Source organism: Crocodylus porosus, unplaced genomic scaffold (genome assembly GCF_001723895.1).
Source record: "Crocodylus porosus isolate Cpor-Errol unplaced genomic scaffold, CroPor_comp1, whole genome shotgun sequence".
NCBI classification, from domain to species: domain Eukaryota; kingdom Metazoa; phylum Chordata; order Crocodylia; family Crocodylidae; genus Crocodylus; species Crocodylus porosus.
In genome coordinates, this window is record NW_017728931.1 from 45,902,604 (window position 1) to 45,914,636 (window position 12,033).

A 12,033-nucleotide genomic window follows, 5' to 3' on the forward strand; every position below is an offset into this window, starting at 1 on the left:
GCCGAGGGAGCCGGCGGACGCGACCATGTCGGCGGCAGTGTGTATGTGGGGGGTGGCGCGCGTGTGAATCCCCCCCGCCTCCCGGGGGTTGTCCCTTTCTCCGCGCCTCCCCCCGCGGCGGCGGAGCGCAGTGGTAGCGCCCGTCCGAGGACTCTCAGCAGCCCAATGAAGTAGCCGCGGCGCGCGGGGCAGCCGGGCATCCTCGGCGCGGGCGGCTCCTCGCGGCGCGCACAGCGGCAGCTGCCGGCGGGGGACGGGGACGGGGACGACGGCCGCGGGAGGAAGGGACCGGGCCATGAAGCCGGCGGCACTGGAGGTGCTGAGGATGAGCCGCATCTGCAGGATGGTGCTGGCCACTTGCCTCGGCTCTTTCGTGCTCGTCATCTTCTATTTCCAAAGTATGTTGCACCCAGGTAGGCACCGCCGCGCCGCTGCCCTGCCCTGCCCTGCCCGCGGGGGACGTGGGGTGGACGCCGGGGCCGCAGGACACGGAGGAGCGCTGGAGCCCCCCAAGCACCTGCCCGCTGAGGGCTCCGGCCCGACCCCGGGGGAGGGGAGGTGGCGGCTGCGCTGCCCCCGCGCCCGGCCTGGCCGCTGCTCCTGGCATGGGACCGCGCTCCCCTCCGCGCCCGCTGCTCCTTTCGGTGCCAGCCCTAGAAACTTGCGAGTGCCGCGCCTGTGGCTGCGCCGGGCACTTCCCCGGCCTGCGCTGGGAGCCGGGGCTGCCTGTGGAGGGAGAAGGATGGAGCTGGCTCCTTCTCGTTTTCGCAGCCTGGGAAGTGAAGGGAAAGTTGCAATGGAAAGCCCCTAAGAGGTGTGAGTTGGCAGGCAGATGCGGGTTTGTCCTTGCTTTCAGACAGCGGCGATTTATCTTTTTTTTTTTTAGCTTCGTTAAGGTGTTGGAGTAGCTAAGTCTTTACAGTAGGAGCTGCTGCTCTTAGGAACCAGTTTATCAAGCCTCCTGTGGTCATGCCAATGACTCGTGGCACGTCCCTCTCTGTCCCACAAGACTTGAAAGCTCTCCCTGATTGAATCTATTCTCTTATGCCTATCTCTTGTGATATCCCATGATTCCTCCTGACTGTCACAGATTAGTTTATCATGGTAGAGAAGTAGGGCTGGAAGGGACCTTCCAGAGGTCATCTAGTCCGACCCCCTGCCTGAGGCAGAATTGCCTTGATCCATGGGATCTGTAGCATAATCCCTATTCAGACCATCCCATGCAACCATCATCTGAACTCTACTTAAGATTGCTGTCAAACCTGATGTATTCCTCCTCCCCCTCCTCATTTCTGCTGAGTTCCCTCAACTCCCACTGACTTCACGAAAGTGCTTGGTGCCTAAGCAGAGTTGGGGCTTCAACTGCCTGTCACTTCTCTGAAGGCTTCAAAGCACACTGTAAATATAGTGCTGTGTCATGCCCAGGAAATTTTAATGCAGAAAGTTACTTTTGCCTTGGCTGCATCCAGCAGGCAGTATAGTCTGTGCGTGTCTGTAAAGGTAATTTATCACAGGAAATTATCTTTTCTTGCTTCAAATTAATCATAGCATTGCAACTCAGATTGACGGTGCAGTTGGCAAGAGAGAAAACACGTTTTGGAATGAATGTTCAAATATTGATTAATTTTTTTCATCTCCCAAAATTATTTAATGTGCCCTGTAGCAGTGGCAGCTGAGGATTACTGTTATATATATTCTTACCCCTTTTTAAAAGATATATAAAGGTTGAGATTTCAAGACCAAGCCAAGAAATTACCATAGACAGTAGTATAATTAGGAGTGGGTGAGCAGGGCACCAGTCCTGGGTGCCAACTAGAGAGGGAGCCAGCATGGAGGCTTTCTGGGGAGTCTGTGCCACCCTACTGCAGCAGCTGCTTTTCTCACTGCTGAACTTGCTGTTGCTTGTTGTCACCAGTGATGGCAATCAACGGCACTTGGCAGCAGGGTTGAGCAGTGGTGGCAGCTGCAGTAATGGGGTGGGGCAAGAAAGTGCCCGGTGGGTTTGAGAAATGATAGCCCAGGGTGCAAACCTTACCAGTTATGCCTCTGACCATAGAGCCTTAACAGAAGAAAGTTATGCTGTAAAACCTCTAACTAATTCAATATAGGCTTGATTCCTGTTTAACATACTTGCACCAGTCTAATAGTGTATGAATATTAATAGCATTACTTCTGATTTATACCAGCCTGAGTGCAATCAAAGTTCAGTCATCTGTTTTAAAAATATCTTACGATTGTAACTGATTCTGCTGGGAATGGTGTATTTCTGCATTGTCTAAGCTAGGACTCTATGTAATAGATTACGAACCAGGTATGGAGCAGTTAAAGTGTAATGTGGAAACAGCCATTCTGAGTGTTTTCATACATTTTTACTGTTTTATGTGCAATGTCATCTCTGTTGTGACACAAATTGCACACATAGGACACAGTTGTTGTGTAAAGCTTAGATGCTGTTCTATAAACTGGTACAGTTTTATGCACCAAGAGGTGCTGTTGATGTAAAGTGAAATTCAGCAGAGCTGTACCTGGGATGAATTTTTGCTCTTGAAGATGAAAGGTCTGGCTCTGGAGATTTGGGTGTGGTGGTAAGATGGGACAGAAGGTATTAAGAGCTTACAGAGTCTTGTCTTGTTCTCCCCTCTCAATTAAGTGTTTTCTTTGAATTTGAATATACCTCTACCTGAATTCATACTGTAAGAAACCAACAGAAGACGGCTGTCATTTTTGTTGTTGTTGTTGTTGTTGTTTTACCCCTGCTGGTATGCTAGACCTCTGTTAATTAGGGTTGGTTGGAAAAAATTCATCAAAACAGTTTTTCTGATGGAAAATGGAGATTTTTGACAACTGTCTTTGCAGAAACTGTCTGCTGTTCATTGAAAAAATTTTAAATGTTATCAACTTCCCCTCCCCTCCAATCAGAAAAGGTATTCATCTTCTAGCCTCTTCTGTTTGCCTTGCATATTTTTAAAGACTCATTTACTTTACTAGATGTGATGCAAAAGAGGCAGGAAAATGTGAGCAGGAGATGGAGGTAATAGCTTCTTACACAAATCTCTTTTGAATAACCGTATGTCAAAGTGGAAGCTTCTCTCAACAATAACTCACTGGTAAGAGAGACAGTCTAGGCTTCTAGTCTGCATTTTAGCCTTTGGAACCACAAATCCAAACCCCCAGCATGGGTAAGTCAGCTCTTCATCTCCCAAGATGGATGCATTAATTTTTCATTGAAGATACCTACTGGCAAACCTCATGAAATTCAAAGTCCAGGGGCACATCATTTCTATCGGATGAATATGTGAAAGCTGCTGCAGTAATAGGAGCCGTAAAAAGAAACCAAGATTGGCAGGTAAACCTCCACCCCACCTCTACCACCCTTGACTCTGTGGAAAAATACAGCTGTCACCTCTGTACTTCATGCCTCCACAAATGAGGAACTGGGTGCCTTATTCTTGTTGCTCTAAAGGTATACAGTTAATACATATTGGGTGCAGTTATCCCGACTGAATACACTCTGGCAGTTTGCATTGGTTAGCTGCTCCCAGGTGCAGCATTTACACATGCCCAGGATCACAGCTGTTTGAGCCAGGGGGCCCCAAGGGTCAGCCCCAGACTCCCGGTGGTAGCAGCCGAGAGGCTGGCTGGGGCATGAGGGTGCTACAGTGTGGGCCTAGCTGGCAGGCAGCCCTCTTGCTGTAGACTCTTGTGCCCCAGCCAGCCCCACTCGCTGTCTACATGCATGTTACAGTGCACCTGATGATTCTGCTATAGGCTAGTACATGTCCCAGACAGTATTATTCTACAGTGGAGTGAATTTATTCACTTCACTCTAATATGCGCATATGTATAGATGGTGATGCTTTACTGTGAAGCTTGTTGGTCAGCTCCTGTAATAAAGTATACATGTTAATAAAACTTCAGTAGGTGAATCAACTTTGGCACAGAACCCTATCTTTGCTGTGGGACCTCCTAGGGCAGCAACAGTCGGGGGCAGTTGAGCAGTGCTGATGTCTGGGGAAGAGCTGCAGGGGATTACACAGTATCAAAATGAAGATGACTGGAGCACTCCTGGTGAGATGTTACTTGGTACATACTTCTTTCTCTGAGAGGCAGCAAAAATCTGTAAGTTACCCTAGTAGAAGCTAAGGGGAAGTCAGTGGAGTTTCCCACTATTTACATGGGGTTTTCCATATAGCAGAGTGGTCTTTCATGTCTCTTCTATACGGATGTTAAAGATGCCTTCTAACTGTACAGTACGGATTTTTTTTCCTCTAGTCCTTGGTAAAGGAAGAAGTTTTGAACATTGTGCTGTATAGTATCTGATAATCTGTCTGTCCATGATGTAATGGTCTAAGGGTTTAATTTAATTGCTCATCATTGTAACATCTTATGGCATCTTTACATGTACTCCAGGTTGGGGTGGTGAGGCTTCTTAATTAAAGCAGCTCTTGGGAGCCACTGCAATTCAAACACCCACAGCGTCTTGTGTATTCAGCATTTTGTGCTTCAAAATGGTGGTGGGTGCACTTAAATTAAAGCTCCTTTGAGGAGGATGCTGAATACAGCTGATACTGAGGCTGCTGGAGTGTTCTAATTAGAGTGCTCCAGCAGACTCAATTAATCTAATTAGAATGGGTGGGAGCAGGCACTGAGCATGTGTACAAGTTCCTTTAGTGTTTTCCATGGAGAGACTAATTTCTCTGAGCCCATAGTTACCCCATTGTACTCTTAATTAAAAGGGGTGATATGGGGCTTTACATACCTCAGCTGCTTTGCCATACCTGTTCCTGCATTTGCAATTACCTAGTGGGAAGTAAAAGCTAAACTGAAGTGACTTATTCCCGTTTCATTCAGTGGTAAATTTCACCTGGTTTATTTCTCACCAGGGAGTCAGAGTGGGCATAGCTATAGTTACAATGGAGCAGCTGATGTATGGTAAAGCCCTGTCCCCTGTTGATTGTGGGCACATGAAAAGCAATAATGATGCATATGAAATTGTCTGACTGTAAATGAGGTCACAACTAGAAGAAATTTAGGACCTGCTAGGGCCTAGTTGTTTCCCACTTTGCAGCTCTAACCTGCAAGAGCCCCACCAGACATGCCTCCTCCTGCCCATAGTCCCACTGAGAGCAATGGGATGACTGCAGAATTGGGCCCACAGCTAGGGAAGTGCCTTGGGCTCCTCCAGGCTCTAGGCAAATGTAAAATAATATTATTGCCTTATACTTAGAATTAATGATTCCATCCTGGTCACGGTTCATCCTAGTCTACTTGCATCCTGGCACCAGACTTGTTTGGACAACTGTGTTTTTTGGGGAGGGTAGGAGGGTTAGTTTTTGCGGGGGGGGGTTTCTTTCTCTCTTTTGATCCCTCCTCTCACTCAGTTTAGTGGTAAAACTAAGGCATGCTTCTTCAATTGCACCCCTCTCTGTGATGTGTATGCTGCTAAACCCCATAGGTTGCGTGCTTATTGCTGTAACACGGGTGTGGGCAACCCGTAGCAAGAGTGCCAACAAGTGGCATGGGCAGCCTCTGTTTGTGGCACGTAGCAGATCAGGGAGGGGACAGGCAGCACAGCAGCTGATAAGGTGGGAGGCAGAAAGCAGAGCAGGAGATCTGGCAGCAGAAGGGAACTGGAGTAGCACGCTGGGAAAGCAGAGGGCTTGTTTGTGACACACTTGCCAAGGAGGATGCTGTAACATATCACTATCGATACCTGTCTATTTGAATAAAACTGGTATTTTTCTTCTGTAAACATGCTTCTAAGATTGTGTGTGTTTGTTTTGTGAAACCACTGATTGGTTTTACAAAACAATAAACACACTCATACCCCCTGTTTAATTTGGAACAGGGGTGTCAAAGATGCAGCTTGCAGGCTTGCTGAGCCCCATCATCTGGCCCCCAGTGCTGCTGCCCTTGTGTTCAGAGTTGATCTGCACCTGGCATGTGCCATACTGGCCCCATGCACAAGGCCTGAGACATGTGGCACTTACTCTGGCCAGTTTGGGATGTGTACTGCATGTGGCTCCTGCCCCGGTTGGTCCAGAACGTTTGCTGCATGTGTTCTATTCTCTCTCCCCTCCGCCTTCTCAGCCACTCAGAGGCAGGTGCCATCCCAGACTGGCTGGAGTGTGCCTCACATGTGGTATGCATCCCAGATCAGGCCTGCACAGGTACCATGTGGTACGTCATCCTGGACCAGTTCCATGCTGTGTGTATTGGATCCGGTATATGGTGGGTGGGGGGGCAATCCATGGGGCCAGGCTCACATCACTCATCTGGACCATGGGGCCAGATGACTTTGACACCCTTGATTTAGAAGATCTGAACACTCCAGTGCTCTCAGTAGAACTCTTGGAAAGCAGTAGTGTGCCATCCCAGCTTGCAAAAGATCTGAGTTCCTTGTTATTAGAGAGAGAGGTGTGTGTGATGGTCTGAGGGACCCAAATGTTGTTTAAATTGTTCTGGGGTGTTGAGTGCTGGGAGAAATCTTAGAAGTCTGTTTCTTTCACATAACTGTACACTTCAGTAAAGGCCAGATTCTGATGCATTTCATCACAAAAAAAATAAAGACTGGGTCCCATAGAAGTTTTTTCCATTGACTTTGATTGTGGTGGGCCCAGGATTCACCCAGTGAATAGTACTCTATCTTTAGTTATTCCTTTAATTTGACTAGGATTCCTTGGGTACAGTGCTGGTTAATGCAGGTAAACATATCAGGATTCAGCCCAGTGTGTGAAGGACTTTCATAGACTGGGAATGTTCTGAGCTGGGTACTGGACTTCCTTTTGTGTCTTGGCTTGTTTAATGAATACTGCAACAATGACTTTATTGACCCTATTCCACCACCCCCAAAGATGAGTAAAAATAAGAAAAAACACAAGGAAGGTGCTGTTCCTGGAAATTCCAAGACAAAATTTACATGGCAACTTCACATAGACATTCTGACAATTTAAACTTCAATTACTCTGTAGTGACTTTCCATTTGGTAGATTGTATCATTTTAAAAATTTTCTTTTATTTGGTCTAAAATTTTAACTCTCATTAGTGCAGACATTTGCAAAACACCTTATAAATACTGTGTAAGTTTATGCTGACTTTCATAGTATTAACACTCTATATTATAGATTTAAACCTGTCATGACTGGGCTCAAACCTAATTTTTTCCAAGACATAACATTTCCATTCACATTAAAATTTTATATTTTTCCGTGAAAAGTATAAATAAATATGTCAAACAGAAATGCACAATGCAGTTTATAAAAGTATTTATAAGGGTGCTCAAATGTAACCCCTGTGTTAATAACTTCCATTTTTGTGTGGGCATATTTTCTGTATGTTTGAATTGTTTCCATTACTTTTTAGCAGTGACAGCATATCTTTTTTTATAATACATGCAACTTTAAAAGCAGTCCAGAGGAGTGGAAGACATCAGATCCATGTTAAGTTTCCCAAAGCCTGAACTACTGTATTTTGTAGCCCCTATTTTGTCAGACTCTATCTGCAGCCAGAGATACTGTATCAAACCCTGTCTTATAAAGCTGTTTCATTTGTCCTTGTGTGAATGTCATTATAATAGGTTTCCTCTCAAACCTTTAGAGGCTTAAGCATGTGTATTATGTATCAATGCGAAGGTAATCTGGAAACACTTTAAGAATACCAGTGGAGAGACATCTGTTCGAATGAGATACAGTTTTCCTTGTAAATGATTTACCTAGTCTAAAGTAGTCGTTTAGGTTCTTATGATTTGTTTAAGTATCATTAACTTCTTTTATTATAACAGTTGGGATGCAATATAAGGGCCTGATTGGCAGGTCATCAAGTAAATAGGAAGTTTCGTGACTTCAAGGAGTATTAGAGTAGACTTCATGAGGGAAAACCAGTACAAGCTGAAATATCATTGTGCAAATCATCAAGATGAGGATAAAGGTGATCAGGGTTCCATAGGGTGTTTTTTAGGTTGCACAGTGCTCTGTTGATTTACGAGGATAAAGCAATTATAAAATGCTTATTCTTATTTACATTGGTGGTGCCTGCTCCTGTACTGCTCACTTATGTGGACAGAATGGATATTGCTCATTATAACACATATTTTTGGATGTTGGAGGTTTGGTCAATTTTCCTTATTTGTATTCCAGTAACCTAGTCAAAGACCCAGGTCCCATTGTTTTAGGCACTATGTGAACACATTTCCAAAGATGGTTCCTGCCCCAAAGATTTTAGAGTCCGCACAGAAGATGAGGCAGATGGATATAACTGATGAATGGTGAACCTGAGATTCTCCGCACCCCCCCCCCAACCTTACTTCTGAACTGTTCCTAATCCAGAAGCGGGGAATTATTTTGGGTGGAGGGCTGTTTACTAAGTTCTGGCAAGCCATCGAGGGCCACATGACGAGCAGCCAGGGGCAGAAAAATATTAATTTTCTAAATGTTTTTAGGAGCCCCGCGGGCCATATAGAATGGCTTAGTGGGCTGTATTTTGCCCACCCTTGCTCTAATCTATCCCCCAAAACACCAGTGGAACCTCTGGTTATTCTTCAGCCCTCTGCTTGTGTTCTCTGGGTTTAACCAGGGGAGGATACAATGTGTCCTTTTTTTAATTGCTTGTTTACTTTGGCATCTGAAACCACCTTAATGAATAAGTCAAGACTGCTGCAGTCAGGTCACTCTTGTACACTTCCTGATTTTCTACCCAGACAGTCTTAATAGCCTCTGTTTCCAATGAAGCCAAAGCCTGGCTTTTTGGATCATCACTGTTTTGTAAACTGTTAGTTTTTAACTTAATGCAAATGACTGTAGTGGCTTAGTTGGAATACAATGTGCCGATTCCCCCTGATTATAAACACAACTGCCATCCCAGTTCCCAATAGCTTGGAAAAGCTGTGCTATTTAAAATGTGGGCAGCAGTCAATTCAGTGAGTGCAGACAGAAATGCTTGAATTGTTTGCAGTTTTTTTTTTTTTAAATAGAACTAGTAATTGATGACAATCATTGGCGTGAAATCCACTACAGCTGTACAGAGGTTTCATAATTGGCATCTATGTGAGTGGAGAGCAAAGGAGGTAGGGGAGGTGGGATCTATGCTCCTCTCAAGCTGCTGTGCTGTTCTCTAACACTTCCATGCTAATTGCAGTGCATGCTGGGCCACCTGAACTATGGAAATGTTGAGTTTTTCTCTTGCCTTCTTTTTGATATTTTGTTCAGTTGGGGCTGGAGCCCCTTCTGCAAGGTATAAAGATTTATAAGCAAGTGCTGAGAGAATTATTTGGACCTCTTGCTTACACTTCACATAAACAGGGTGTAGGTGAATCTCATCATCTGAGCAGGTGAGGACTGGATTCTGAGACCCTTGTGACAGAACTTTGCTTCTCAGCCTTTTGGCTAAGATCAAACATGACTGGCCTCCAGGCCTGGGACTTGCACATAGGATGCCTGCCTGGATATGGGCAGTATCTGAACTCAGGGCTATGGGTCTAGGAAGTAGGCTTCTGGTCCAGTTGGAATTATATGGCCCATGGACACGGTTATTTGATTTGGACACTGGAAATATTTTTTAAAAATGTGTATATATAAAGATGATATGTTTGTTCCATGACTAGGTCCCCTGATTGAAATAGGAGTGAATATAGTCTCCTGATCTGCTGACTTGCAAATGAACTTTGCATCCAAGCAAATCAAGGAGATTTTACTGTATTAGAATAAAAAATACTCCTGCCCTTAACTTATTCATGTGAAAATAACTTACAATATTTGGTTTTACCTTTTTAACTATTTATTTTCATATAGTTAAAATATAAATTAAATAGTTTTATAAAACTATATATATGTCTATATTAAAATAAATAGTTAAAAGTAATATATATTGCATTTTGCTCCATTTTTGGCAATGAAAATGGCTACTGATTCTCCTTTAGTTAGTTTTGTGTATTGGTTGTTATGCTGTATACATGAGGAAGCATAATGTGTCTTGTGAAGAGTAGAGAGAAGAAATTCCTTAAAAATGTAAAGTATTCATTAAGAACTTTAGAAGAAATTCAGTGCCATTTTTTTTTTTTAATTCATGCAGTGGTTCATTTAAAAATGCCATCATTTTTCTGTGGGGAAAAAAAAATCTCATGTAAACAGTTTTTTCAGTGAAATTTGAAACAAATTGTCAGCCTTCTTGCAAAATTTCAGAAATTGCAGGTTCTACTTCTGTTCTTCCCCTTCTCCTTTTCCTTTTTATTTTCTTTAGTTTTGAGTAGTCCAACTGTGCCTACCCTCAAGGAATACACTTCTTCATGAAGGCTGCTAAAAAACACCCCCAAAAACCACCCAACAAAACAGTGTAATAAATCAGTACCTTGAAATAATGAAGCACCTACTGCTTTAAGTGGAGGCCTTCTCATTTTACTGTCTGAAAGAAATTTTAAGCTACATTTCAACTAGTTCTTCTCTGTCTACTCAGGAACAGTAAAGGCATTATAAAATCTTCCAAACTAAGAAATAGGAAAACAGCTTTATAAAGTATTGCCTTATGAAAAATGAGAGAGAAGCTAATGTGAAAAACACTTTAATTGGGTTACAAACATTGAAGGATAAATTCACATCCTTCAGTCCTTACCCATCAATCACTGAAGCTGTAGCTTCACACTCACATGGAGGAACTTGGCAGTGAGCACTGGGAGAAACGGACAATGCAAACAATACACGCGAGCATAATTTCTTATTATAGTGTGATTCCACTGGTATATTTTAGGAGACAACTGAATCCAAAGCACAGCATAAAGGAGCTCAGCTTGTGGCTGTGGAAGAGATGGCATAAACCCTAATCCTGCATGTGCTTATGCTTGCACTTCTATTTTATTTCTATAGATAGCCCCATTGAAATCAAAGTGGACTATTTATGCAACTGAAGTTATGGGTGGAGGGTGGGATTTCAGCTTCGTCGTTCCTCCAGGGTAAGCGGTAAGTGTTCAATCTTTCTCAGCTGCACTGGTTTTGCAATGCAACTGCTTCTCCTTTGAACCTGGTGCACAGGCTGGCAATCATTGTCTGTGGCTGAAAGATGCTTCCCTTGGAAATCTTAATATCAAAAGATTGCGTCTTTTTATGTCACTTGTCTGGGCTGTGGGAGACTATCATTTTTAATTGTAGAATCCATACAAGCAATAAAAGACTCTGTTGGGTTTCAATCCATTTCTCAAGCACATTGTGTTCAGTACAAAGCAGAGAACTCTGGTGTGTGTGTTTTAAAGCCAGCATTTGCTATTCATTTATTAAAAAAAAAAAGGGGGCCTGATACTGGAGTTTAAAATATATGATTCTACAACAATAAAAATAGTGGGTTTTAGAAAGGGGTAACTCTTCAAGGGTCTTAATTCCTTTAACAGATGGTATTCTTTTGTGAATTACCAAACACATACTTCTCTGCTAACCAATGGATTTGGTAAGGTGGGCAGAAAGCATTTACTGTGTTAAAATGGCTAACTTGTATGGATTTTCAGATTATGGGAGGTAGAGGTGTAAATAATTGGGTATTTATAATTGGATTCCTCAGATAAGGCATTATAAGCAGAGATTATCTTTAAAACAAAGAGCTTTAGGTAGTCAAAATCCTTTAAATGCTATTTGCATTATTGGGCTTAAAAATTTATTAGTATGCAATTAGACCAAGATTCTGGCTGTATTATTTTAGTAACCTGAAATGGAATTGCACGTTCTGTATATACGCGGTGGTACAGGAGTTGAATATGTGCTGTTTTGGTAATCTATAATAAAACATGTTGGAAGCAAGAGAGGAGAACTTTATATCAGCTGAGGGAGAAAGTAAAACATCTTAAATATTAAGTGTGATAGTGAATAATAATATACGTGCTTTGAGTCTTAAATATAAAGTTGATAATGCTAAAAAGGGACCAGCTTTAGTTATGCTTGATTAGCTTTTGAAAATGGTATTAGGCTTGCATCTTCTAGGTGGGGCTCGAAGTCTTTCTCAGCTGCACTGGTTTTGCAATGCAACAAAGTTTGTTACGAATTTGGACAGTGTGCATGT

General features: G+C 43.2%; 1 protein-coding gene across 2 annotated transcripts in view; it reads left to right on the plus strand.

The window, feature by feature from the left end:
• The first annotated feature begins 280 nt into the window (after positions 1-280).
• Positions 281-12,033, plus strand: part of CHST11 (carbohydrate sulfotransferase 11) — a 252,261-nt gene continuing 240,508 nt past the window's right edge. Inside the window, exon 1 of one of the 2 annotated variants that reach the window (XM_019544775.1) lies at positions 281-413. In XM_019544775.1, the coding sequence (XP_019400320.1) occupies positions 296-413 (118 nt within the window). In that variant the 5' untranslated portion in view covers positions 281-295. The remainder of the gene's footprint in view (positions 414-12,033) is intronic. The other variant, XM_019544776.1, reaches the window with a different exon arrangement.